At 50.9% G+C, this 25,592-nt stretch overlaps 1 protein-coding gene across 1 annotated transcript in view; it reads right to left on the bottom strand.

The window, feature by feature from the left end:
* The window catches only part of ptdss2 (phosphatidylserine synthase 2), a 45,537-nt gene extending 34,675 nt beyond the window's left edge, over positions 1 to 10,862 (bottom strand). The window contains exons 1-3 of the mRNA XM_056281691.1: positions 10,535 to 10,862; positions 6,771 to 7,126; positions 724 to 825 (exon numbers count right to left, since the gene is read on the bottom strand). Of these exons, the coding sequence (XP_056137666.1) occupies positions 724 to 825; positions 6,771 to 6,997 (329 nt within the window). The 5' untranslated portion in view covers positions 6,998 to 7,126; positions 10,535 to 10,862. The remainder of the gene's footprint in view (positions 1 to 723; positions 826 to 6,770; positions 7,127 to 10,534) is intronic.
* Positions 10,863 to 25,592: the final 14,730 nt, after the last annotated feature.

The following is a 25,592-nucleotide window of genomic DNA, read 5'->3' as shown; positions in this document are numbered from 1 at the left end:
GTGAGTTTCCCCCCCTCAGAGCGGCATGGTGGCCCAGTGGTTAGCACTGTTGCCTTACAGTAAGAAGGCCCTGGGTTCGAACCCCAGGCCGTCGCAGGTCCTTTCTGTGTGGAGTTTGCATGTTCTCCCCGTGTCTGAGTGGGTTTCCTCCGGGTTCTCCGGTTTCCTCCCACCATCAAAATAAAATGCATGTTAGGGTTAATACTCCTGCCTGTGCCCCTGACTAAGGCAATGGAAAGAACTGGAGTTGGTCGCCGGGCACTGCAGCTGCCCACTGCTCCCATACAATAGGATGGGTTAAATGGAGAGAACACATTTCATTGTAAGCTGTACAATGACGAAATAAAAGTGGCTTTCTTCTTCTTCTTCAATGTGAAGGTGCTTTGGGTGTCTAGATAAAGTGCTATATAAATGTAATCCATTATTATTATTGTTTTAGTTTCTCATACAACACGGACCGGCAGCAGCACAGTGTTAGCCACAGAGCAGCACCGCCTGGGGGTATTTGGGGTGAGGTGCCCTGCCTGTGTGCACAGCAGACAAAATCTGGGATCCTGATACAAGCAGACCTTCCCGATGTCCACCCTGAAACACACTAGACTAACAGAACCCGAAAAGCAGCCACTGAACAAGAATCTAATGCCGACCCGACCCAGCGGGGATTAGATGCATGGGGGGGGGGGGGTGTGCAGGGTCGGCAGTCAGTGGGTGTAACCTGCTGACCTCTTGGTGTTGTACGTCGTGTCGTGCGGCGTCTCCTCCAGCAACGTGACGTAGACCAACGCACAGGTCAAGCTGAACAGCACCGTCAACGTGTGAGCTCGCCTGGAGAGAGAGAGAGAGAGAGAGAGAGAGAGAGAGAGAGAGAGAGAGAGAGAGAGAGAGAGAGAGAGAGAGAGAGAGGTTAATACAGAGACCGCAATAACCAGAACCTCAGAGAAACCCGTCAGGAGTACAGTAACACTACTAACAGCTAAGTAACACTATTTGACAGTAACACCATTCAACAATAATGTTATTCATCAGTGTTACACAGTAACAGTAATGTTATTTATTTATTTAGACCCCCCCCCCCGTTTTTTCTCCCCAATTGTACCCATCCAATCACCCCACTCTTCCGAGCCGTCCCGGTCTCTGCTCCACCTCCTCTCCCGATCCGGGGAGGGCTGCAGACTACCACATGCCTCCTCCCATACATGTGGAGTCGCCAGCCGCTTCTTTTCACCTGACAGTGAGGAGTTTCACCAGGGGGACGTAGAGCGTGGGAGGATCATGCTATCCCCCCCCCCCCGAGTCCCCCCCCTCTGAACAGGTGCCCCGACCGACCAGAGGAGGGGCTAGTGCAGCGACCAGGACACATACCCACATCCGGCTTCCCACCCGCAGACACGGCCAACTGTGTCTGCAGGGACGCCCGGCCAAACCGCAGGTAACACGGGGATTCGAACCAGCGACAACGGAACAGAGCGCTACGCTACCCAGACAGATGTGCCAGTTCTGACAGGATTTAAGCGTTGACTGGTTGAGCTACTACAAGCCAGTCTACCAATGCAGCCTTTCAGAGAGAATCTGCAGGAGAGAGGGTCCTTGAGGACCGGACTGGGAAGCTGCCATGAACCACCAACTGTACAGCCCGACTCCAAGTCTGCTGTGAGGTCAGCAGACTCAGCAAAACAACCCCCCCCCCACCCCCACCGCCCGCCCCCCCCCCCCCCACACACACACACACACACACACAAATGTTCCTGGCCAAGCCACACGTTCTTTGTCGAAAGCTGAGAAAATAAACAAGTGTAAAGTTCGTGTTTGACACCAGGTCCTCAGAATGGCGCTGGGTCGGTGGTGCTTTCTCTCTCTCACACACACACACACACACACACACACACACACACACACACACACACACACACACACACACACACACACACACACACACACACACACACACACACACACACACACACACACACCTCAGCCATGCAAGGGAACAACCAGCTCACCATTTTTGCAGGAGGAGCCGAGGATCGAACTGGCAACCCTCCAGTTACCAGACGACCTGCTCTACCTCCGAGCCACTGTTGCCCTCCGCCCCCAAAGCACAAGATAAGGTGGTGGTGGGTGGAGGGCGGGGGTGGGTGTCTGGGGAAGGGTGAAAGGTCAGGCTTGGGTTGCAACATGCCGCCCTTCCACATTCCTCGGTGTGTTTGTTCGGGAGGGACGCGGCAACGTCACCTTTCCACTGGCGATATCGACTCGGGGTAGAACCTTCAAATGTCCGCCGATACCAAACACCGAACCCATCCGCTACTTCCACTGAACAGCGCCGATTTAGACCATTCGTTTGGGGTCAAAGGGCAATACGATTGAAACCGAATCAGCTTTTTCCCCGCCGTGATAGAAATACAGGCTTCCTCACGCCAAACACGCAGTAAATCACGCCATCTTACTTCTGTTCGTGAGATGTTCCACACGGCACCTGGGATCAGATTACTGGTACCGGCCCGATATCCGATACCGGTATCGATACTGGTACAGCCCTATTATTTGAACAGTAACCCCGATTCAGCCACGTCAACCGACTTTCAAGATGGTGCAGTGGTGTAAATAGGTCAGGTGAGCATGGAGCCAACTCATGTTATCTGGATCTACACGGTTTAAGACCCCCCCCCATTTTTCTCCCCAACTGTACCCGGCAAATTACCCCACCCTTCCGGGCCGTCCCGGTCTCTGCTCCACCCCCTCTGCTGATCCGGGGAGGGCTGCAGACTACCACATGCCTCCTCCCATACATGTGGAGTCACCAGCCACTTCTTTTCACCTGACAGTGAGGAGTTTCACCGGGGGGACGTAGGGCTCGGGAGGATCACACTATTCCCCCCCAGTTCCCCCTCCCCCCCACCCAGCCCACAGGAGGCGCTAGTGCAGCGACTGGGACACATACCCACATCCGGCTTCCCACCCGCAGACACGGCCAATTGTGTCTGTAGGGACGCCCGACCAAGCTGGAGGTAACACGGGGATTCGAACCGGCGATCCGTGTTGCTAGGCAACGGAATAGACCGCCACGCTACCCGGATGCCCATGGTTTAAGACTCAGTTGCTCATCGCCAGATTTAGTCTCTGACCAGTTGGAACCATTACAATGGTATCAAACATGACTGATGTGTTGACTGGGGTCTGGACGAGTCTGGACGAGTCTGGACGAGTCTGGACGAGTCTGGACGAGTCTGGATGAGTCTGGATGAGTCTGGATGAGTCGGAGCTCATGGGGTTGTTGTGCGTCTCCACGGTTGTCCTCCTAACCAGAGTGTCTGTCCACGACTGTAACTCTCTAAAGCCATTCTTTACCAAACGTGTGATGCCTCGTCTTCTGCCCAGCCTGTCAGGACTTTAAAAGTCCTCCGGTGCGTTTGCAGCTTTAGGAAACACAGGAGCAGCAGCAGCAGCAGCAGCAACGCCCAAAGCCTGGAGAGGGTTTTGGTGCGACAAGCTTCCTGTCACCATCTCCTGCACAGAGGTGGCCTTCCTCCAGGCCGGGCGCTCTGAGTCATGGGGACACAATGCCAGGCGGCTGCCAGCGTATCCGCCCTCCTCCCTCTCCAACCTGTTTGGCAGGAGGTGCAGGGGAGAGGGCCCCTCCCGGCTCCTCACCCGCCTGACAACCGCGCAAACACAGAACCAGCCTCCCGCCAAAACCTCCCAGGGGCCACCAGGAGGGCCGGTGGAGCAGCTGGCGTCACGCGAGACCAACACACCCCTGCAACAACAAAACAACAACTCTGGGACTTCTACGAATGACTGACAGGCTAGCGACAGACTAGCAGGTGTTCTGGACGGGCTAACAGCACTGGACTTGAGCCAAACAGAATTATGTGGAAGCCCGTTAGAACGAGGACCTCCGCCCGCAGCACGGCGCAGCACGCAACTTCACTGAAGGACGAGGTTCTGCACTGCAACCCCCCCCCCCCCTTCCTTCATAAACCTGCCTGACCCCGAGACGCTACACCACACAAGTGCTGCGGACCCCGAGCTATAAATAATAAAATCCGTTTCTGAGGCGGTGTGTTTTTGCTACCAGGAAAACAGAGGTGCCCTTTCTGGTCTCCGGAGACGCCGCCGGCGGTCACGCAGCAGCACATCTCCGAAGTCTGTGTGCACACGGGAGGGAAATGTGTCGGTGACGTGTCGGCGGATAATCTCGCCCTGCAGTGTGAAATATCTGAACGTATTTGGTACTCACGGACGAGTACTGGAAGGGGGCTGGAACAAAGGGGAGTTTGGTGGGAAGGTCCCTTCAGGGGGGTTTTTTTGGGGGGGGGGGCTTTCGACTGCCATTTTCCACAGACGACAGAGAGGAACAATCAGGACTGTGATTCTGCGCGACCCTGGGAAGTTTTCCCACAGAGTCGGAGCTGTTCTCTTGAGTTTCTGCGCGCTCTTTTCAGTCGATCGACAACACCGCCTTTTAAAATTGCCGGGTTTTCCCGGGAAGGCCGGGAGCCCGTTGAGTAAAATAACCACGGATTCAAAAAGGCACACCGTCGTTTTCCATCACTGCTCAAAAATTGGGCGTTCGGTGCACCGAGAGACCGAACCCAGGACGCACACCTGCGACCTCACATGACTTGTCAGCAGCAGCCGCTCCATGACCCGCTTCCTACAAGACCACTTTTGGGGAAAAAAGTGGTCTTGAGGAAGTCTGGTCACACAGCTTTATATTCATTTATTTTTGATTTCCCCCCTTTTCTCCCCAACTGTACCCGGCCAATCACCCCACTCCTCCGAGCCGTCCCGGTCGCTGCTCCACCCCCTCTGCCGACCCGGGGAGGGCTGCAGACTACCACATGCCTCCTTCCATACATGTGGAGTCACCAGCCGCTTCTTTTCACCCGACACTGAGGAGTTTCACCAGGGGGACGTAGTGCTTGGGAGGATCACGCTATCCCTCCCTCAGGCGTCCCCGACCGACCAGAGGAGGCGTTAGTGCAGCGACCAGGACACATACCCACATCCGGGCTTCTCACCCGCAGACACGGCCAATTGTGTCTGTAGGGACGCCCAACCAAGCCGGAGGTAACGCGGGGATTCGAACCGGCGATCCCCGTGTTGGTAGCCAACAGAATAGACCGCCACGCCACCCGGACGCCCTTTATATTCAATTTTTAGTTACAATATTGCTTCTAGTTTGCTGTCCATGTAACACACGACACAAGTCCATTTTCACCCCTCCGAGACCCTCACAAGAGAACGGCGAGGGGGTGTGCGCTCCTCATCACACCTCCTCCTTCACAACTTCACTGCAAAGGACAGACCGACAAACCTGGACAGACTGATGGCAAAGGACCGGCGTGGCTCCTGCCGCAAAGGCCCAGGCTGTTCTGTGGTCGTAGACGTCAATTTGCCTGCAGCAAAACCAAAGAGACACACGCCGGCTCCGGAGACAAGAGCGTCCCCGGGGCAACGGGCCGAGGGGACGCTCCAAACACACACCGAGAGGACGCTGACGAGAACGTGTCACTATTCTAGACTGACCCACACACCCTCCACCATTACACTCGGGGCTTTGCGCCGAGTGTGCGTCTTTTCCCTGACAACTTGCCACCCACAACTACGGGGAGCCCGTGCCACTTTAAAAGCCCGGTTCTGCTGAGGGTGCATGCTGGGTAATTAGCACTTTGCTTGTCGACAACAAGCCCCCAAGACAACCCGGGGGCCCGCGCTGGCTGGATGTGCAGCAGTAATGCGGCAGCGACTGGCGGGCTGTGCGCCTGTAAAAGAAAGACGCCTTGTGGGCCGAACGTGGCAGACGGGCGGACTGAGTCGTTTCTAGTAACGTCTCACCGGGTCAGTCAGTCAGTCCGTCCATCCACTATCTGAACCGCTTAGCCTGCTCTCAGGGTCGTGGGGATGCTGGAGCCTATCCCAGAGGTCCCTGGGCGGCAGGTGGGGAGACACCCTGGACAGGCAGGTGGGGGAGACACCCTGGACAGGCAGGTGGGGAGACACCCTGGACAGGCAGGTGGGGAGACACCCTGGACAGGCAGGTGGGGAGACACCCTGGACAGGCAGCCAGGCCATCACACACACACACATTCACACCTAGGGACAATTCAGTACGGCCGATTCACCTGACCTACAGGTCTTTGGACTGTGGGAGGAAACCGGAGCCCCCGGAGGAAACCCACCCAGACACGGGGAGAACATGCAAGCTCCACACTGAGGACCACCTGGGACGACCCCCAAGGTTGGACTACCCCGGGGCTCGAACCCAGCACCTTCTTGCTGTGAGGCGACCGCGCTGACCACTGCACCACCGTGCCGCCCCGGGTCACTCAGTGTATGACATAACTTGACACGCCATCAGTCTTATTTACCACCACCGTTTACCAACATCTACGACTGCCACCAGCAGTCCTATGTGGACATATTGTGCAGCACTTTGTCCACTTTTTAATTGGGCACTGCGCAGCACCGAGGTCAGCGTGGGCTGTTTCTAAATGTGCTCCATTAATAAACTTGACAGGAGCTTGAAAGCGCCTGCTGCTCAGTTCACCTTGAGACGCCAGACTACCCAACTGCAACCAAACCGGTCCACTTCAGCAGGGCCGGCCTGACAGAGACAGCACACATCTGCAACGCCCAACATCATCAATATTTCTTTAAACTGCAAAAATGAAATGGTGGATAACGTGCGTAATCCTGACTGTGCAACAGAGGGAAAGCCATTGATAGATTGATTGATTGGTTGGTTGATTAATAAACTGACTCACCAGAAAAAAGTGTTGGTCCCGTCGTCGTACACCTCGCATTCCATGTTTTTCCGGGACAGGTTCTCTCTGGACGTCTGTTTCGTGGCCTTGGGTTTTGTCGGCGTTCCGTGATCCTGAAAACCAGCGTACCCGACCGGGTCGACCGACCCGTTATTGATCTGCTCCTCCACGGCGCCCTTACCGGCACCGGTGACCACGCCGCCTTTCTTAGACTCGGCCTTGGTCATGGCTTCTTTTAATACGATTGCAACCGTGTGTACGTGTGTCCTTGTAGTGTTCCGTGGTCTGCTTATGGCCCGGTTCTGTTCCTGCGTACCGTCATCCGTGTCAGCCCCACCCAAACGACCGGCAGCATCCTGTGGAGATGGGAAGACGAACAGGTTATCGGAGGGAGGAGAGAGAGAGAAAAAAAAACGCCTGGAAATATTTCGCCCTGCAGCTGTTTTACTTGTTTTAACCTCCCTCCCTCCCACCACCACCACCACCACCACCACCATGCGTCCTGGTGCACACAGACCCACACAGACCCACATCCACACACACACAGACCACATCCACAGCTCTGAGACCGCCTGACTCGATGCATTTCTGCAACAACAAAAAAACGCCTAACTGCGCACGACTGAGCTGCGTGCGTCTTCACATCAGGCGGTTCGTGCAGACTGGTGCACATTTAAACATGTCACCCAGTAATATAATCACCTAGCAATATAATCACCTAGCAATATAACCACCTAGGAATATAATCACCTTGCAATATAACCACCCAGCAATATAACCACCCAGCAATATAATCACCTAGCAATATAACCACCTAGCAATATAATCACCTAGCAATATAACCACCTAGGAATATAATCACCTTGCAATATAACCACCCAGCAATATAACCACCTAGCAATATAACCACCTAGCAATATAATCACCTAGCAATATAACCACCTAGCAATATAACCACCTAGCAATATAACCACCTAGCAATATAACCACCCAGTAATATAATCACCCAGCAATATAACCACCTAGGAATATAACCACCCAGCAATATAATCACCTAGCAATATAATCACCCAGCAATATAACCACCCAGCAATATAATCACCCAGTAATATAATCACCCAGCAATATAACCACCCAGCAATATAACCACCTAGCAATATAATCACCTAGCAATATAACCACCCAGCAATATAACCACCTAGCAATATAACCACCTAGCAATATAACCACCTAGCAATATAACCACCCAGTAATATAATCACCCAGCAATATAACCACCTAGGAATATAACCACCCAGCAATATAATCACCTAGCAATATAACCACCCAGCAATATAATCACCTAGCAATATAATCACCCAGTAATATAATCACCCAGCAATATAACCACCCAGCAATATAACCACCCAGCAATATAACCACCTAGCAATATAACCACCTAGCAATATAACCACCTAGCAATATAACCACCCAGTAATATAATCACCCAGCAATATAACCACCTAGCAATATAATCACCTAGCAATATAACCACCCAGCAATATAATCACCTAGCAATATAACCACCCAGCAATATAATCACCTAGCAATATAATCACCCAGCAATATAACCACCCAGCAATATAACCACCTAGCAATATAACCACCTAGCAATATAACCACCTAGCAATATAACCACCCAGCAATATAATCACCTAGCGATTTAACGACCTAGCGATATAACCACCTAGCGATATAATCACCCAGCGATATAATCCCCCAGCGATATAACCACCCAGCGATATAACCACCTAGCGATATAATCACCCAGCGATATAACCACCCAGCGATATAACCACCTAGCGATATAACCACCTAGCGATATAACCACCCAGCGATATAACCACCCAGCGATATAACCACCCAGCGATATAACCACCTAGCGATATAACCACCTAGCGATATAACCACCTAGCAATATAACCACCTAGCAATATAATCACCTAGCAATATAACCACCTAGCAATATAACCACCTAGCAATATAACCACGCAGCAATATAACCACCCAGCAATATAACCACCTAGCGATATAACCACCTAGCGATATAACCACCTAGCGATATAACCACCCAGCAATATAACCACCTAGCAATATAATCACCTAGCAATATAATCACCCAGCAATATAACCACCCAGCGATATAACCACCCAGCGATATAACCACCCAGCGATATAACCACCTAGCGATATAACCACCTAGCGATATAACCACCTAGCAATATAACCACCTAGCAATATAATCACCTAGCAATATAACCACCCAGCGATATAACCACCCAGCGATATAACCACCCAGCGATATAACCACCCAGCGATATAACCACCCAGCGATATAACCACCTAGCGATATAACCACCTAGCGATATAACCACCTAGCAATATAACCACCTAGCAATATAATCACCTAGCAATATAACCACCTAGCAATATAATCACCCAGCGATATAACCACCTAGCAATATAATCACCTAGCAATATAACCACCCAGCGATATAACCACCCAGCAATATAACCACCTAGCAATATAACCACCCAGCGATATAACCACCCAGCAATATAATCACCCAGCAATATAATCACCCAGTAATATAATCACTTTGCAATATAATCACCTTGCAATATAATCACCCAGTAATATAACCACCTAGCAATATAACCGCCTAGCTATATAATCACCTTGCAATATAATCACCCAGCAATATAACCACCCAGCAATATAACCACCCAGCAATATAACCACCCAGCAATATAACCACCTAGCAATATAATCACCTAGCAATATAACCACCTAGCAATATAACCACCCAGCGATATAACCACCTAGCAATATAATCACCTAGCGATATAACCACCCAGCGATATAACCACCTAGCAATATAACCACCTAGCAATATAACCACCCAGCAATATAACCACCCAGCAATATAACCACCCAGCAATATAACCACCCAGCAATATAATCACCCAGCAATATAACCACCCAGCAATATAATCACCTTGCAATATAATCACCCAGTAATATAACCACCTAGCAATATAACCACCCAGTAATATAATCACTTTGCAATATAATCACCTTGCAATATAATCACCCAGTAATATAACCACCTAGCAATATAACCACCTAGCTATATAATCACCTTGCAATATAACCACCCAGTAATATAATCACCCAGCAATATAATCACCCAGTAATATAACCACCTAGCAATATAACCACCCAGTAATATAATCACTTTGCAATATAATCACCTTGCAATATAATCACCCAGTAAATTAACCACCTAGCAATATAACCACCTAGCTATATAATCACCTTGCAATATAACCACCCAGTAATATAATCACCCAGTAATATAATCACCTAGTAATATAACCACCTTGCAATATAATCACCCAGTAATATAGCCACCTAGCAATATAACCACCCAGCAATATAATCACCTAGTAATACAACCACCCAGCAATATAACCACCCAGTAATATAATCACCCAGTAATATAACCACCCAGTAATATAACCACCTAGCAATATAATCACCTTGCAATATAATCACCCAGTAATATAACCACCCAGTAATATAACCACCCAGTAATATAACCACCCAGCAGGGCCATCGGTTCGTGTCGTCCCCAAGCCCCCTTGCCTCGCCAGTGCAGGCTGGCTGGGCAGCCCAGGTAAAGGCGTTGGCCACTTGCAAGCGGCTATTTACGTCCACTGACCTTGTTAACGTGGCCGAACCGACCGACGAGCCGGATCACACGAACCCGCTCACACACCGCGTCTGAATCCGGCCCCTTTCCCGACCCAGATGACCTTATGCAAACTAAACGCTACACGCTCCGTCGGCTCCTATGCGGTCTGCCGGCTGGTGAAAGCAGCGTTGTGGCGGCGGGTGTCGGGCGGCCAGGCGGACGTCCGGGCGGCTGCTCACAGCGGCCGGCGGCTGCTGGTCGGCGGCGAGGCTGCTCGTCAGATCAGGAGTCGTTACACCGACGACTGACGCGACAGCGGCGCGGACCCGGGGGACGTCAGCAGCGGCGGACCGACCCCGCGCATCACATGGCCATGGCGTCTTCGGCGACGTTAAGCAAGCGGCGGCGGCCGCCACTCCACTTCCGGCTCGGAATTCCGCAACAAGAGTCTCGCGCCGGCGGAACGGCGCGGCGAGGCTGGGAGTCGCGGCTCTTATTTTGAAAATACATCACGACCCCCCCGGAAGTCGCGTTAATGCTCAATTTCCCGGTTTTGCTGCGATACTTGACTCCGGTTACACGGGTCATGTTGTTGACACGCCGTCAAAAACTAAATTGATTTCCAAATAACTAATCATTAGCTCACCTAATAACATCTGTAGTCAGGTCTTTAATGGGAAAACTAACGTATACTATGTAATCTAACGAGCGCCCCCCCCAATACAAAACTTTACTCCACAATAACGATGTACAGTTTACGTCAAGTATACAACACAATACGGGAGAGCCAATAACAACAAACATTTGTATATGCATGTTAAATAATAATAATAATAATAATAATAATAATAATAAGGGATTAAAACAAGCTAAATGCAATGAGAGCTTCCGGCTGCTCCCGTTAGGGGGCGCCACAGCGGATCATCAGTTTCCGTCTCTTCCTGTCCTCTGCATCTTCTTCTGTGAAATGTCTTGATTTCATCGGGAAAGTCTTTATTCAGTAACAGCAGTTTTCAGGTTCGCCGCCCCTCCCTCCCTCCCTCCCCCCCTCCCCTCTTGTCTGGTGGGACCGTCCCCATAGCGGAGCTCAACTCCCCCACACGCAATAACAACGCAACCGGTTCTGAGAAGGTTACGCAATGAACTGCTTTTGTCTAATGTCTGTCCTTACTTATTTATTTCAAGAGGTTTTATTTATTATCATTCTTTACTTTTCAATGTATTTAGAGTATTTACCTCACTGCATTGACTTTCAGTGGTGATGGACAGGTTGAGGGACGAGACCAGGCAGGAGTCTCCGTGGACGATGACGTTTGCAGGTGACATTGTGACCTGTAGTGAGAGTAGGGTGCAGGTGGAGGAGAGTCTGGAGAGGTGGAGGTATGCACTGGAGAGAAGAGGAATGAAAGTCAGTAGGAGCAAGATGGAATACCTATGCATGAATGAGAGGGAGGACAGTGGAATGGTGAGGATGCAAGGAGCAGAGGTGATGAAGGTGGATGAGTTTAAATACTTAGGGGTCAACTGTCCAAAGTAATGGGGAGTGCAGAAGAGAGGTGAAGAAGAGAGTGCAGGCAGGGTGGAGTGGGTGGAGAAGAGTGTCAGGAGTGATGTGTGACAGAAGGGTACCAGCAAGAGTTAAAGGGAAGGTTTACAAGATGGTAGTGAGACCAGCTATGTTATATGGTTTGGAGACAGTGGCACTGATGAAAAGACAGGAGGAGGAGCTGGAGGTGGCAGAGATGAAGATGATAAGATTTTCACTGGGAGTGATGAAGAAGGACAGGATTAGGAAGGAGTATATTAGAGGGACAGCTCAGGTTGGACGGTTTGGAGACAAAGCAAGAGAGACAAGATGGAGATGGTGTGGACATGTGTGGAGGAGAGATGCTGGGTATACTGGGAGAAGGATGCTGAATATGGAGCTGCCAGGGAAGAGGAGAAGAGGAAGGCCGAAGAGGAGGTTTATGGATGTGGTGAGGGAGGACATGCAGGTGGCTGGTGTGACAGAGGAAGATGCAGAGGACAGGAAGAGATGGAAACAGATGATCCGCTCTGGCGCCCCCTAACGGGAGCAGCCGGAAGTAGTAGTAGTAGTAGTAGAACAGTACATGATAACACAAGGTAAGGTGCATATGGTTAACTCCTCCACCTCCCTCCTATAGGCCCTCCCATCACTCACTCCGTCCCATCACTGAGGCGTCATCTGCGAATTTAATGCTGCTGGTGTTGCCATGTTTGGCAACACAGTCATGTGTAAACAGACTGCACATGTACTTAATCATGTACTTAACGTACTCCCATTTTTGTTGATATTCACTATTTGTATTATCACGAAATATTTCATGAGCTAAGTTTTTTTTACGCTGCTGTTGAAGCGGTTGCCCTTAAGGAGGGAGAGCATTGTCACATCCTTTCCAGTAGCTTCTTAACGTCGGAGTATCCTGTAAGCCACCTAACTTCACAACCATTTGCTTCTGATCTGCCAGAGGAGCAGAAGAATGGGAGACGTCTTTAACAAGACGGAGAGCAGATGATGAGATCGAAAAAAGGTCAATCCTGGATCTAGGGGATGACTTCCTCTCGGGCTCAGTAAAATCTTGAGTATCAGGATTTAAAAGGCGTCGTATGTCAGTCACAGAGGGGCCAGCGCACCTGTTTAAAGTCAGGTTGTGTCGTTGAAAACCTTGACAAACATTGGGAGGAAGCCTGTCCATCACATCAGCAGCAGCAGCAGCAGCACATTCATTAAACTCGCCACGCAAAATTAAATTAGAGTCTGAATATTTATGTAACAGCTCCTTTAGTTTCCAAATGATCTGGCAAAGTAGCACCTAGTTGGAGGAACGAGAATTATGACGATTTATTACACCCAGTGAACCCTGAATTGTCCTGCTGAAGTGTGGTTGCAATCCATCTGCCACGGCTTGAAGGGCCCACCTCTAGGACATCCCCTTTAAACCCAGGCAGGAGCAGTGAGACTCCAGCAGAGTGGCTGGTACCAGTGAAGTCCATTTCCCTTCCCAAAACGAATCTTTGGCCCAAATATGGCCCACATCTGCAGTTATCTTACAGCCCACATTTGGCCTTGAACGACGCGGTGAGTGGGGCTGCCTCAACTCAGCCACATCTGGCCCACATAGTATGTGCTGTAACCCAAGTCAGGCCCGGTTCATTACATTTGGGCCATGTCTGGCCCACACAACAGCTGCCAGTGCCGTAACTGAGCCGCAAGTACCAGAAGTGCCCCAGACTAGGCCCGAGCGTGTCTGCGATCCGGTTACCCGCCTCACATGAAGTACGAGGTCGGCCTCACCTCTTTTACAAAATAATAAGGTGACTTCCTTCTCCATCGCATCACACATACCCTTGACATTCAACAACACAACCGTCCGAGAATTGAACTTAAAATCCATTAAGTAATGAGAACAAACAAGCAAATAAATAAAACAACGAATAAATAAATTACAAGCTCTCAAGTGAACAGGAAACAAGAACTTTAGGGTGTGTTTTAGTCCCCTTTGAAAGGCGGCGTGTTGGACAACCAGTGGGACAGTCAACAAACACAGGGACTGAGGACAAATACGCTACGCAAGGCTCGGGAGCAGAAAAGGAGCAGATCGGTTTAAACTGACTTTCACCCGGATTTTATGTTTCCACGGACCCAAAAGCTGTTCCTGCTCGTGCGAGGTTATGTAACAGTGCCCTCTTGTGGCGAAATTCGGCATGCTGGACGATGGCTTTGAAAAATAAGAAGCGAAAACGCCGAGCCTTGAGTATATGGTACCGTGTAATCACTGAACTTGATCAAACTAAAACACCAAAATCACCTCAGGGAAAACCTTAACACAACGTGTGGTATGTGCAGGTAGTCCCGGGTTACGAACGCCCGACTTACGAACTCTGCACTGTGGCTCCTGTGTTTCATGTTGAAACTTTGTGTGCGCTTCTATTACCTAAAATAACATTTCTTGGGGGAAACATGTAAAAGATCATGAAACAGGCTCCCTCAGCCGATCCGACGCAGCTCTCCCAGCCAGACACCCTCGACACACCTCCCCGCACTCCACACGACGACACCGCAGTCAACGCCAGGCGAGGCCGCCGCCAGGCCGCCCTCGGTGTTATGGGAACTGCTGGTCTGCGTGGGCTAGCAGTTAGCTTAGCCTGCCCCGCTTCCGCGTCCTGTCAGACCGCCCTCGGTGTTATGGGAACTGCTGGTCTGCATGGGCTAGCAGTTAGCTTAGCCTGCCCCGCTTCCGCGTCCTGTCAGACCGCCCTCGGTGTTATGGGAACCGCCGGTCTGCGTGGGTTAGCAGTTAGCTTAGCCTGCCCTGCTTCCGCGTCCTGTCAGACCGCCCTCGGTGTTTCCTCCTCGGGCACAGCTCCAGGCAGGGCCGTGGTCCCTGGGCCCACAGGACGCAGCAGACCAGGCTCTCCCAGCGGGTCCAGCACCAGCTCTCCCAGCCAGCAAACCAAGACAAACTTAGACGCAGACGTGGACAAAGACACCGCATGGACGCTACTGGGTGAGGCCGCCGCAAACGTAAGTTCACGCCGCCATCTTCCCACACCGGAGCGGAAGAGAACCAAGTCCCAAACACTGGGTCGTACCTGGTCAGTTTTCCCTCAGGTGGAAGTCCAGTTACTACATGTGCTGGAAAACTCTCTCGCTGTCTCACAAGGCTTTCAAGAGAGAGTCCGATTACAGTTCGACATCCTGCTGAAATGATCTTGTGTTTGCTTGTACAGTAGTGTTGTTTGCTTGTGTGGCACTTGTCTGTGTGTTTACATAGCTGTACACCACGAAGGAAGACAAGGTCATCCAGGTCTTCTGTCATGTTTAAGTTTCATCATGTTCATCTCCAGATGTGGCTGGACAACTGTGTTGCCCCCGCTGACAGATGATACTGGTTTCATCACGACAAGACTTGTTATAAGAACTTTTCACGGAATAGAAGAAAAAAAATCTTAAAACAGCGAACCTTAATTTGACATAAGATTTCTTTCTTAGAGTAAATGTCTTGAAGCAAGCCCGGTTATCATAAACACATCAGTAACATCTGCTGCTGGGTCCGAACCCCTCACTGTGACGGGCTGGTCCGGAACAACGATTTAATGATATAAACAAACTTACAGACGGCAGGGACAGCAGCTACAGACGACAAGGAGGACTCGGGACAAGTCCGCATATATGTGTGTGACGATCCGACAAGGCGCCAGGGCAACCAGGGGGAATATATATATATATATATATATCCTGCTGGAGAGCCAGTCAGGGGATGGGGAACAGGTGAGCAGGAACAGGAACAGGAACCGCAACCCAAACAAGCGGCTGGGCATCAGGTGAGTACAGCATGGGCAATCAGGTAAATGGGGGCAATCAGGGTTACTCATGGGGCAATCAGGGTTACTCAGGGGGCAATCAAGGGTTGCTCATGGGGCAATCAGGGTTACTCAGGGGGCAATCAGGGTTACTCATGGGGCAATCAGGGTTACTCATGGGGCAATCAGGGTTGCTCAGGGGGCAACCAGGGTTACTCATGGGGCAATCAGGGTTACTCAGGGGGCAATCAGGGTGACTCAGGGGGCAATCAGGGTTACTCAGGGGGCAATCAGGGTTACTCAGGGGGCAACCAGGGTTACTCAGGGGTCAACCAGGGTTACTCAGGGGACGGGGAACAGGACATGACAGTGAGGTCTGAACTAAAATCACCCTCCCACAAACACCTGTCGCTCACCTGGGTGTCGCTGTTGTACATTCCTGGTACAAATAGAATATAATCATCATCATCATCATGAGAGAGGCCCCCACCCCATTTAAAAGAAGGTTAAAAACCTTACTTTTTAAAACAGCCTACAGTGAAGTTCTTGGTGTGTGTGTGTGGGGGGGGGGCTGTTTTATGTGTGAAACACTTTGTGTTACATTTGTTTGTGTGAAAAGTGCTGTACAAATAAAGCCTGACTGATTAAGTGATTCATCATCATCATCATCATCATCATCACAGTGTACTGAATGAAACAACATGAAGACCTCACTCCTCAGACTTCTGCCTTCAGAAACACTTGGTGGTTGTGTTGTTGTGTTGTTGTGTTGTTGTGTGAGTCTTCCGTCATTAAAAAGCCTTGTCCGTCTCTCACCTTCCTCGCCGACGTCTCTGGAGGTGTTAAAATGTCAGGTGTTGGTCAACACTGCTACCTTGTAAACTGACCGTCTGAATGTGATGCCAGCAGTGAACAGTAGAGGGCAGCACGCTCACGCAGATCACAGCGGGCTCTTTCACCGCCCGCTGCCTCTGCTGCAGCCGGGGGTCTGGGTGTTTAACCATCATTCTTTGCGTTTGCCGTACATTTTCATTCCACTAATTGATAGTGTGCATCAGAATAACTAGGAGCAAACTGGTGTAAGTCACGTAGAACAGTTCATTTAAATGGGAAAATATGTAAATTAATGCTTCTGTGACAATATTTCCCTAATCGGTGGTTGGTTGTTGAATGTTGGCAGTGACTGAAGATGATCACTTATTAACTTTTCTATTCAACACTACGTCACTGGTCACAATGTCGTGCTGTGGCCTCCCTGCTCTCTGCAGCAGCGGCCATGAGGCCGAGGGTGTCACGCCAGGGGCAGGAACCGAGGACCCAAACGCACGACTCAGAGACAGACGGGGCAAGAACAACGCTTTAATGACACAAATGAACTTACAGACAGCAGGAACAGACGCTACAGACAGCGGGGAAGGCTCGAAACAGGGCGTGGCGCATCCGGTGGTGACCAACGGTCCATATGTGTGTATGTGTGTGTCTGCAGTGAGACGATCCGACACAGCGCCGGGGCAACCGGGGGGGGGCATATAACCCTGCTGGAGGGCCAACCAGGGACATGGGGAACAGGTGAGTAGGGCAGGGAAGGAACAGGAACCGCAAGCCAAATAAGGGCTGGGGATCAGGTGAGTACAGCATGGGCAATCAGGGTCAATCAGGTAAACGGGGCAACCAGGGTTACTCAGGTAAACGGGGCGGAGGTGAGCCGAAATGACTCAGACCACACAGCCATGGCGGAGGGAAGCAGGCGTCAGCACTCGCCTCTCTGCTTTGAAACGTGTTGAAGCAGCAAATTAAGAAACACTGAAAAACCAAATCCTTAGACGTCTCTTAGTTTCCATCCCGCAAGCTCACATGGACGTTGTGACGGACTGAGAGCAGACCCGAGGAGCTCAGAGGAACCAGAGGCTGCAGGTTTAGGTGAATTCTTCTTAAATCGACTCGTTTGCCCAAAATGCCAATTAAAATATACTATGCACAGAAAGCAGGAAATGAAACAAAACTCCCGTTTCCCCTACCAGCTTCAGTGTGACAGCCGTGTGTCCGTGACGGTGTGTCTGGCTGACAGTCGAACGGAGGACCGGTAACCCGGGCCTCGACTGATCCGGTATTGAGTTATGACCCGCATATTGGATTTGGCTAAGGTTTTACGCCGAGATGCCCTTCCTGATGCAACCCCCACCCCCCTCCCCGTTTATCCGGGCTTGGGGCCGGCACCGAGAACGCACTGGCTTGTGCACCCTCAGTGGCTGGGTTCCAACTCAAGCTACTTCTGAATGGCATAAAACGTAATACCGTAATCTATTTTATCGTTATTGCTTCTTTTGCCAGCTATTTCTTCCTTCTGCTTTGGCAATACAAACGCACCATTGCGTCATGCCCGTGAAGCCAAATGAACTGAAAATAAAGGGGTGACGAGAGAGAGAGAGAGAGGGGGGGGGCAGATCATCAGTTAGAGCAAGTTTATATGAAGAATCCGTTGATTTATTAACATTTTATTTCGTTTCATTAACTTCGCTTTGGCATTGTGTGCCATATGCTATGGTTCTCAACTTGTTTTATATCACTATTTGCTGACGACTCCCCTTTATCAGCCTGTCTGTGAGGCGTTGTAAGAAGGATGTTAACGAGCAGATAAAAAGTATCTGTGGCATATCTCCTGCCGCCGGCAGGGGCGCTAGAGAGTACGTGACCTGTGTGTTCGTACTTGTAGGATGATTCATCAGAGCTGGACTGAATTGAGAGAGAGAGAGAGGCGTTCTGTCACGTGTTGGATTAGAAAGTTTGAAATGTGGGAGTGAAACACGTGACACCAGGGCAAACTCTCCACCCAGCTACGGAGGACGAGGGGACAAACACTCCTCCGTCTTCACGTCAGAGAAAAGAGGGAGACATCTGTCCAAACCTGTTTGCCTTTTTTTCCTGCTTCATGATTTCAGCAGATGACTCAAGGCAAGAGAAAGCTGGGGCGGAGGAGACGGGGACTTTCCCACTAGACACGCTTTATACCCTGCAGGGTATTTCCGGGGCATCCCGAGTGTCTGTGAATGTTCTCATTCTCATTCATCCAGGTCATGGTTATCCAAAGGAGTTGAATCAAGTGCAACTGAAGTTGCACTTGATTCAGTTGCACTTGATTCAACTCCTTTGGACATCCCGAGTCTGCAGATTCCTTGTCAAGCCACGTCAGCTGGTGCAGGTTATTCGTGTGTGTGTGTGTGTGTGTGTGTGTGTGTGTGTGTGTGTGTGTGTGTGTGTGTGTGTGTGTGTGTGTGTGTGTGTGTGTGTGTGTGTGTGTGTGTGTGTGAGAGCGAGAGAGAATATTGAATTTTAAACAACTCTTTATTTTTATAAAACAAAAAACCCAACAGACACATCCATGTCACAACATCAACATGAGCGACTCCTTCACATTAAGACGTCTAAAGGTCTTTTTTCCTTTTGTTTAGAACAGGGGTCCAAGTCACATCCTCCCAAAGGGCCTAAAGAGACACGATGCAAAGACAGGATGAAACACCAGCTGCCTCTCACTGACTGGACAAAACCCCACCGCCAAATAAACTCACCCAAGTTGTCCGTTAAGGTGAAGAAGCTGAAGTCCACTCGGACTCTCGCCTGCACCCTTGCAACGGACAAAGGCAGCAAATCTTCCTCTGAACCAGTGTTAATTAGACTTGTCCTGCTCCTATAAATCGAAAACGTAGCCTGCCCCACTACAACATTTAACAGCTGCCACTTCTCCGCCTCCTTCCTCTTGCAGCCAGCGCCAAAGATAGAAACAGTTTCACTCCATCGTTCATCCCAGTGAGAGGATGTGATCTGTAGAGCTCCACAAAGCCCCTGAAGTCTTTCACATCCCACTAGCAATGAAACATGGCCTCTGGCCACTGACAGAAAGGACACTTGAGCAGAAACAGTTGGGTTCATCTGAGAGATGAAACTGTTAACTGCCAGCGCCCCCTGCAGGATCCTCCACTGCAAGTCACCTGACCTTCTGTTCAGCGGGGCTTTGTACAGCACCCTCCACACTGGCCTACAATCATCTGCCACTTTTAGCCTTGTTCTCCATACAGTGGCCTTTGTACAAGACCTTTCTATCGAACATGCAAAGGTCCATTTTAGTAGCCAAATTTGGGACCAGCAAAGGTCTCGTTAGACCAGTCTGGTCCATTTGGACACCCAACTCAGGGAAAGGATCTCCATTATCCGGAGTCTCGGTCCCAATGGCATGGTCATGCAGCATGTCCAGTTCCTCCCTGGTGAGTCTTCTAAGCCATGCACTCAGAACGTCTCTGGTGTGTCTGCTGGACCTCAAGCCCAACAGCGAAGCCGTTGCCTCCGTGTCAAGAAGCGCTGGACCTGCAGCATCCACAATGTGCTTCAGCTGAACAGTTCCAGCTGAGCATAGCCTCCGGTTGAGACCTGGTTTGCTGTCATCCTGAACGTCCAGCCTGGCCCCATGGGTTAGAGGTTCTTCCAGGAGCCAAAACAGAGATGCTGTAGGCTCCAGTCTGCACCACTTGAATAGAGTCCAAGCTTTAAACAATCCTTGATAGAAAGGTGGCAGGTCATGCATGCTCTTAAAAACACAGTCTGTTACAAACAAAGACGAGTCTCAACCCAAACCCCGTACCTTCTTTAAAATAATGCTCATGAGAGGTCTCCACAGCACATCACCAGTCCCTGGGAGGTAACGCTGTATGAACTGTAGTCTAAAGGCTGCTACTCTGCCCTCCAGATGCACCAAACCCTGCCCTCCCACCTCTTTTGACACACCACACCAGTACCCCTACACAACCTGCTTATATACACACACCACACCAGTACCCCGACAAAACCTCCTTATATACACACACCACACCAGTACCCCTACACAACCTCCTTATATACACACACCACACCAGTACCCCTACACAACCTGCTTATATACACACACCAAACCAGTACCCCTACACAACCTGCTTATATACACACACCAAACCAGTACCCCTACAAAACCTCCTTATATACACACACCACACCAGTACCCCTACACAACCTGCTTATATACACACACCACACCAGTACCCCTACACAACCTGCTTATATACACACACCACACCAGTACCCCTACACAACCTGCTTATATACACACACCACACCAGTACCCCCACAAAACCTCCTTATATACACACACCACACCAGTACCCCCACAAAACCTCCTTATACACACACCACACCAGTACCCCTACACAACCTGCTTATATACACACACCACACCAGTACCCCCACAAAACCTCCTTATACACACACCAAACCAGTACCCCTACACAACCTCCTTATATACACACACCACACCAGTACCCCTACACAACCTCCTTATATACACACACCACACCAGTACCCCTACACAACCTCCTTATATACACACACCACACCAGTACCCCTACACAACCTCCTTATATACACACACCACACCAGTACCCCTACAAAACACACTATGTACAATATTTACAAGGGACACTAAAGACAGAAAAAAAATAGAAAAACGCTCACAATCGCTTTCAAACGTCTGCTCAGCACGCTCACTCGCACTTCCACTCAGAGAGAGAGAGAGTGAGACAGAGAGAGAGAGAGAGAGAGAGAGAGAGAGAGAGAGAGAGAGAGAGAGAGAGAGAGAGTGAGAGAGTGAGAGAGTGTGAATGAGAGAGTGTGAGTGAGAGAGTGTGAGTGAGAGAGTGTGTGAGAGAGAGAGTGAGAGAGGAGTGAGAGAGAGAGTGTGAGAGAGAGAGGTGTGAGAGAGAGAGAGTGTGTGAGAGAGAGATGTGAGTGAGGAGAGAGTGTGAGTGAGAGAGTGTGTGAGAGATGAGTGTGAGTGAGAGAGTGGTGAGTGAGAGTGTGAGAGAGAGTGTGTGAGAGAGAGTGTGAGTGAGAGAGAGTGTGAGTGAGAGAGTGTGAGGGAGAGAGAGTGTGAGTGTGAGAGAGAGAGAGTGAGAGAGAGTGAGGAGGTGTGTGAGAGTGTGAGTGAGAGAGAGTGTGTGAGAGAGAGAGTGAGCGTGTGAGTGAGATGAGAGTGTGTGAGAGAGAGAGTGAGAGAGAGTGTGAGTGAGAGAGAGAGGTGTGAGAGAGAGAGAGAGTGTGTGAGAGAGAGAGTGAGAGAGAGTGTGAGTGAGAGAGAGAGTGTGAGAGAGAGAGAGAGTGTGGAGATGAGAGTGGAGTGAGAGAGTGTGAGAGAGAGGAGTGAGAGAGAGTGTGAGAGAGAGAGAGAGAAGGAGAGAGAGAGAGAGAGAGAGGAGAGAGAGAGAGAGAGTGTTGAGAGAGAGAGTGAGAGAGAGAGTGTGAGTGAGAGAGAGAGTGTGAGAGAGAGAGAGAGTGTGAGAGTGTGTGAGTGAGAGAGTGTGAGAGAGAGAGAGTGAGAGAGTGTGTGAGAGAGAGAGAGAGAGAGAGAGAGAGAGAGAGAGTGTGTGAGAGAGAGAGTGAGAGAGAGTGTGTGTGTGAGAGAGAGAGAGAGAGAGAGAGAGTGAGAGAGAGTGTGTGAGAGAGAGAGAGAGAGAGAGAGAGTGTGTGAGCGTGTGTGTGTGTGTGTATGTGTGTGTTGTGTATGTGTGTGTGTGTGTGTGTGTGTGTTGTGAGAGAGAGAGAGAGAGACGAGAGAGAGAGAGAGAGAGGAGAGAGCTGAGAGAGAGAGAGAGCGAGAGAGAGAGAGAGAGAGGGGGCATCCTAATCAGATGCCTGAACCACCTCAACTGGCTCATTTCAACGCGAGAGGAGCAGCGGCTCTACTCCGAGCTCCCTCCGGATGTCTGAGCTCCTCCTCCTATCTCTAAGGCTGAGCCCAGACACCCTAGGGAGGAAACTCATTTTCAGCCGCTTGTATCCACGATCTCACCCTTTCAGTCACTACCCAAAGCTCATGACCATAGGTGAGGGTTTGGAACCAAGACTGACTGGTAAACTGAGAGCTTTGCCTTCCTGCTCAGCTCCCTCTTCACCACAACGGTCCGGCACAACGTCCGCATTACTGCTGATGCTGCACCAACCCGCCCCGTGCCTGTGGAGCTGATATGCTGAAGTGCGTGGACGCGCTTCCCGAAGGAGGGGGGGGGGCAGTGTAACGACCACAGATGTTGTAGACTCGCTAGCGAACCCGGGGTCGCTTGCACTACGGGCGACTGGCACTAACCAGTCAACTAAAGGGTCCGACCTATTAGTCACGGGTCTGACCCTGGTGGTCGTCTCACTGTCTATTGGGCTCTTGTCGGTGGCCTTCAGCACTGGGCGAATGTGAATAGGTGTCCTGGTGGGGGCACAGTGACAGATCCATTGCCTGCTCCTGTGGTCCCGTCGATGGGCCGAGACTGCCTAGGCGTGTTGTCTCTCCAGGTTTAAGCACATGGTCTCTTGGTCCGCGGGGCTGGGATAGGTGAGGGTCGCTCCACCTTTAACTCCTGCATGCTTCGCTGGGGAGATGGTCCAGGGTGTGTGGATGGACGGGAATAGTATCGCATCTGCTCCCTCCCATAACTTGACCTGGGATGATGGTCTGCATGATCCATCCTCCTACTCTCCGTTTCTGACAGCAGGCCATCCTGCCCACGACGGAGGCATTCGGTCACCTGTCTCATTTCTTCTGCGGCGGTCTCCCACCGATCCTTCATCACCCATCGTGGTAGAGCTTGGCCTACAGGAGGCGGGGAGTGCATAGTCTGCTGTACGTTGCCGCTCCTCCTCATCAGCTGTGTAGCGGCTTCGTGGGTGCGGGCCGACAGGCTCATGGTCGACTAGGAGTGTGGGGAGGGATGTCTGGCTTCTGACGCGCACAATCGGTGCCTCCTCTTCTGAGCAGTTCAACGTGTTTATTCTGCAGTGAGGTCTGAATCCTGCTCGAAGGACCGTGAAAAACCCGGTTAGCCTTTCGGAGGCGCTCACCCGTCTAAACGGTTGGCTGATGTAGCCCTCACCCGTTATTATAACTACAGCTGATTACAGGATTCAAACACGCTGCAGGGCGTCCAATAAGACACAGAGAGATGGAGTTGAGGTTCAGAACTTTATGGTCTAGCGTCTTCACCACACACAGTACTTCCACACCCACCCACCAGCGGTTTCCAAAGTGCAACAATGTGGTTAGCTCTCTGCACGCACAACACTTTGGGATCTTTCCGGCACCCACACGAGTAACGTCTCCGTTTTCCCGTGGCGGGGAGGAGAAGTTACAGAAGTAGGTGTGTACTAACTGCTTAAGTGTACAGTAACGTGAGTGGATAACCAGGGTGGTTGACTGACAGCTGTGATAACTAATAGGAAACTGATTGAGTCAAGTCAAGTCAAGTCAAGTCAAGTCAAGTCAAGTCAAGTCAGTTTTATTTGTGTAGCCCAATATCACAAGTTATAAATTTGCCTCAAGGGGCTTTACAGCAACACAACACATCCTGTCCTTAGACCCTCGCATCAGATAAGGAACAACTCCCCCTTTAACAGGGAGAAAACATAGGGAGAACCCTCAGGGGGAGCAACAGAGGAGGCAAACGAACGTGAATGAACGCTAGGCTGAGGAAAGTTGGCCATTTTAACACAGATCGTTGCTTTCGGTCGTTAGTCCGCTGACTTCCGGTTTCTACTGCAGCGGTCATACCAGTTTCCTGTTTGTTGGCGTGCGCTGTTGACAATGGCATATGTTTCGCGATGCCTGCAAGATTTGCCATGGATAAATGTCAACCACATGCACACACCTGTCCACACACTTCCACCTGCACCTCCCAGCACACGGGTGAAGGGTTTCAAGTTGCACACATCAAGTTACGTCCACGATTCCGTCCGTCCGCTCATCCTCATAATTGTGGCCGTAACAAACAGGAAACTGGTATGACCGCTGCAGTAGAAACCGGAAGTCAGTGGACTATAGTTATGCACAGAGCTGAAGGGTGGGGGTACCTGCAGTCAGTTAAGACTTAAGAGGTCACTTAGATGATGATGACGATGAAACATGTCTGACAATAAACGCTGTGTCCGGATGGACTGGTTCACCGTTCTGTGATACAGGCTGGGTTTTGGCACCAGGCCATTCTTGTGGGTACTTCTCTATAGTGTCGTTGTAGAGCACACAATGTATATAGTGCCCCCCCCCCATTTTTTTCTCTCCCCAATTGTGTCCAGCCAATCACCCCTCTCCTCCGAGCCGTCCCGGTCTCTGCTCCACCCCCTCTGCTGATCCGGGGATGGCTGCAGACTACCACATGCCTCCTCCCATACACGTGGAGTCACCAGCCGCTTCTTTTCACCTGACAGCGAGGAGTTTCACCAGGGGGACGTGGGAGGATCACGCTATTGCCCCCAGTTCCCCCTCCCTCCCGAACAGGCGCCCCGACCGACCAGAGGAGGCGCTAGTGCAGCGACCAGGACGCACACGCACATCCGGCTTCCCACCCGCAGACAGGGCCACTCCGACCAAACCGGAGGTGATACGGGGATTCGAACAGGCGAGCCATCACCCATCCAAACCCCTTATCCTGCTCTCAGGGCCGCGGGGATCCTGGAGCCTATCCCAGCAGTCATTGGGCAGCACGGGGGGACACACCCTGGACAGGCCGCCAGGCCATCACAGGGCCCACACACACACACACACACAGACACACACACAGACACACACACAGACACACACAGACACACACACACACACACACACACACACACACACACACACACGTCCCGCCGCCTTCATTTCCGGAGGATTTGGAGTCTCGCCACCTGTAGCGGGAGGGTTGTGTCGCTGGTAAACGTG

The sequence above is a fragment of the Lampris incognitus genome, chromosome 6 (assembly GCF_029633865.1).
Source record: "Lampris incognitus isolate fLamInc1 chromosome 6, fLamInc1.hap2, whole genome shotgun sequence".
Classification (NCBI taxonomy): domain Eukaryota; kingdom Metazoa; phylum Chordata; class Actinopteri; order Lampriformes; family Lampridae; genus Lampris; species Lampris incognitus.
The sequence above is the reverse complement of the archived record's forward strand: the minus strand, read 5'-3'. Positions and strand labels throughout refer to the sequence as shown.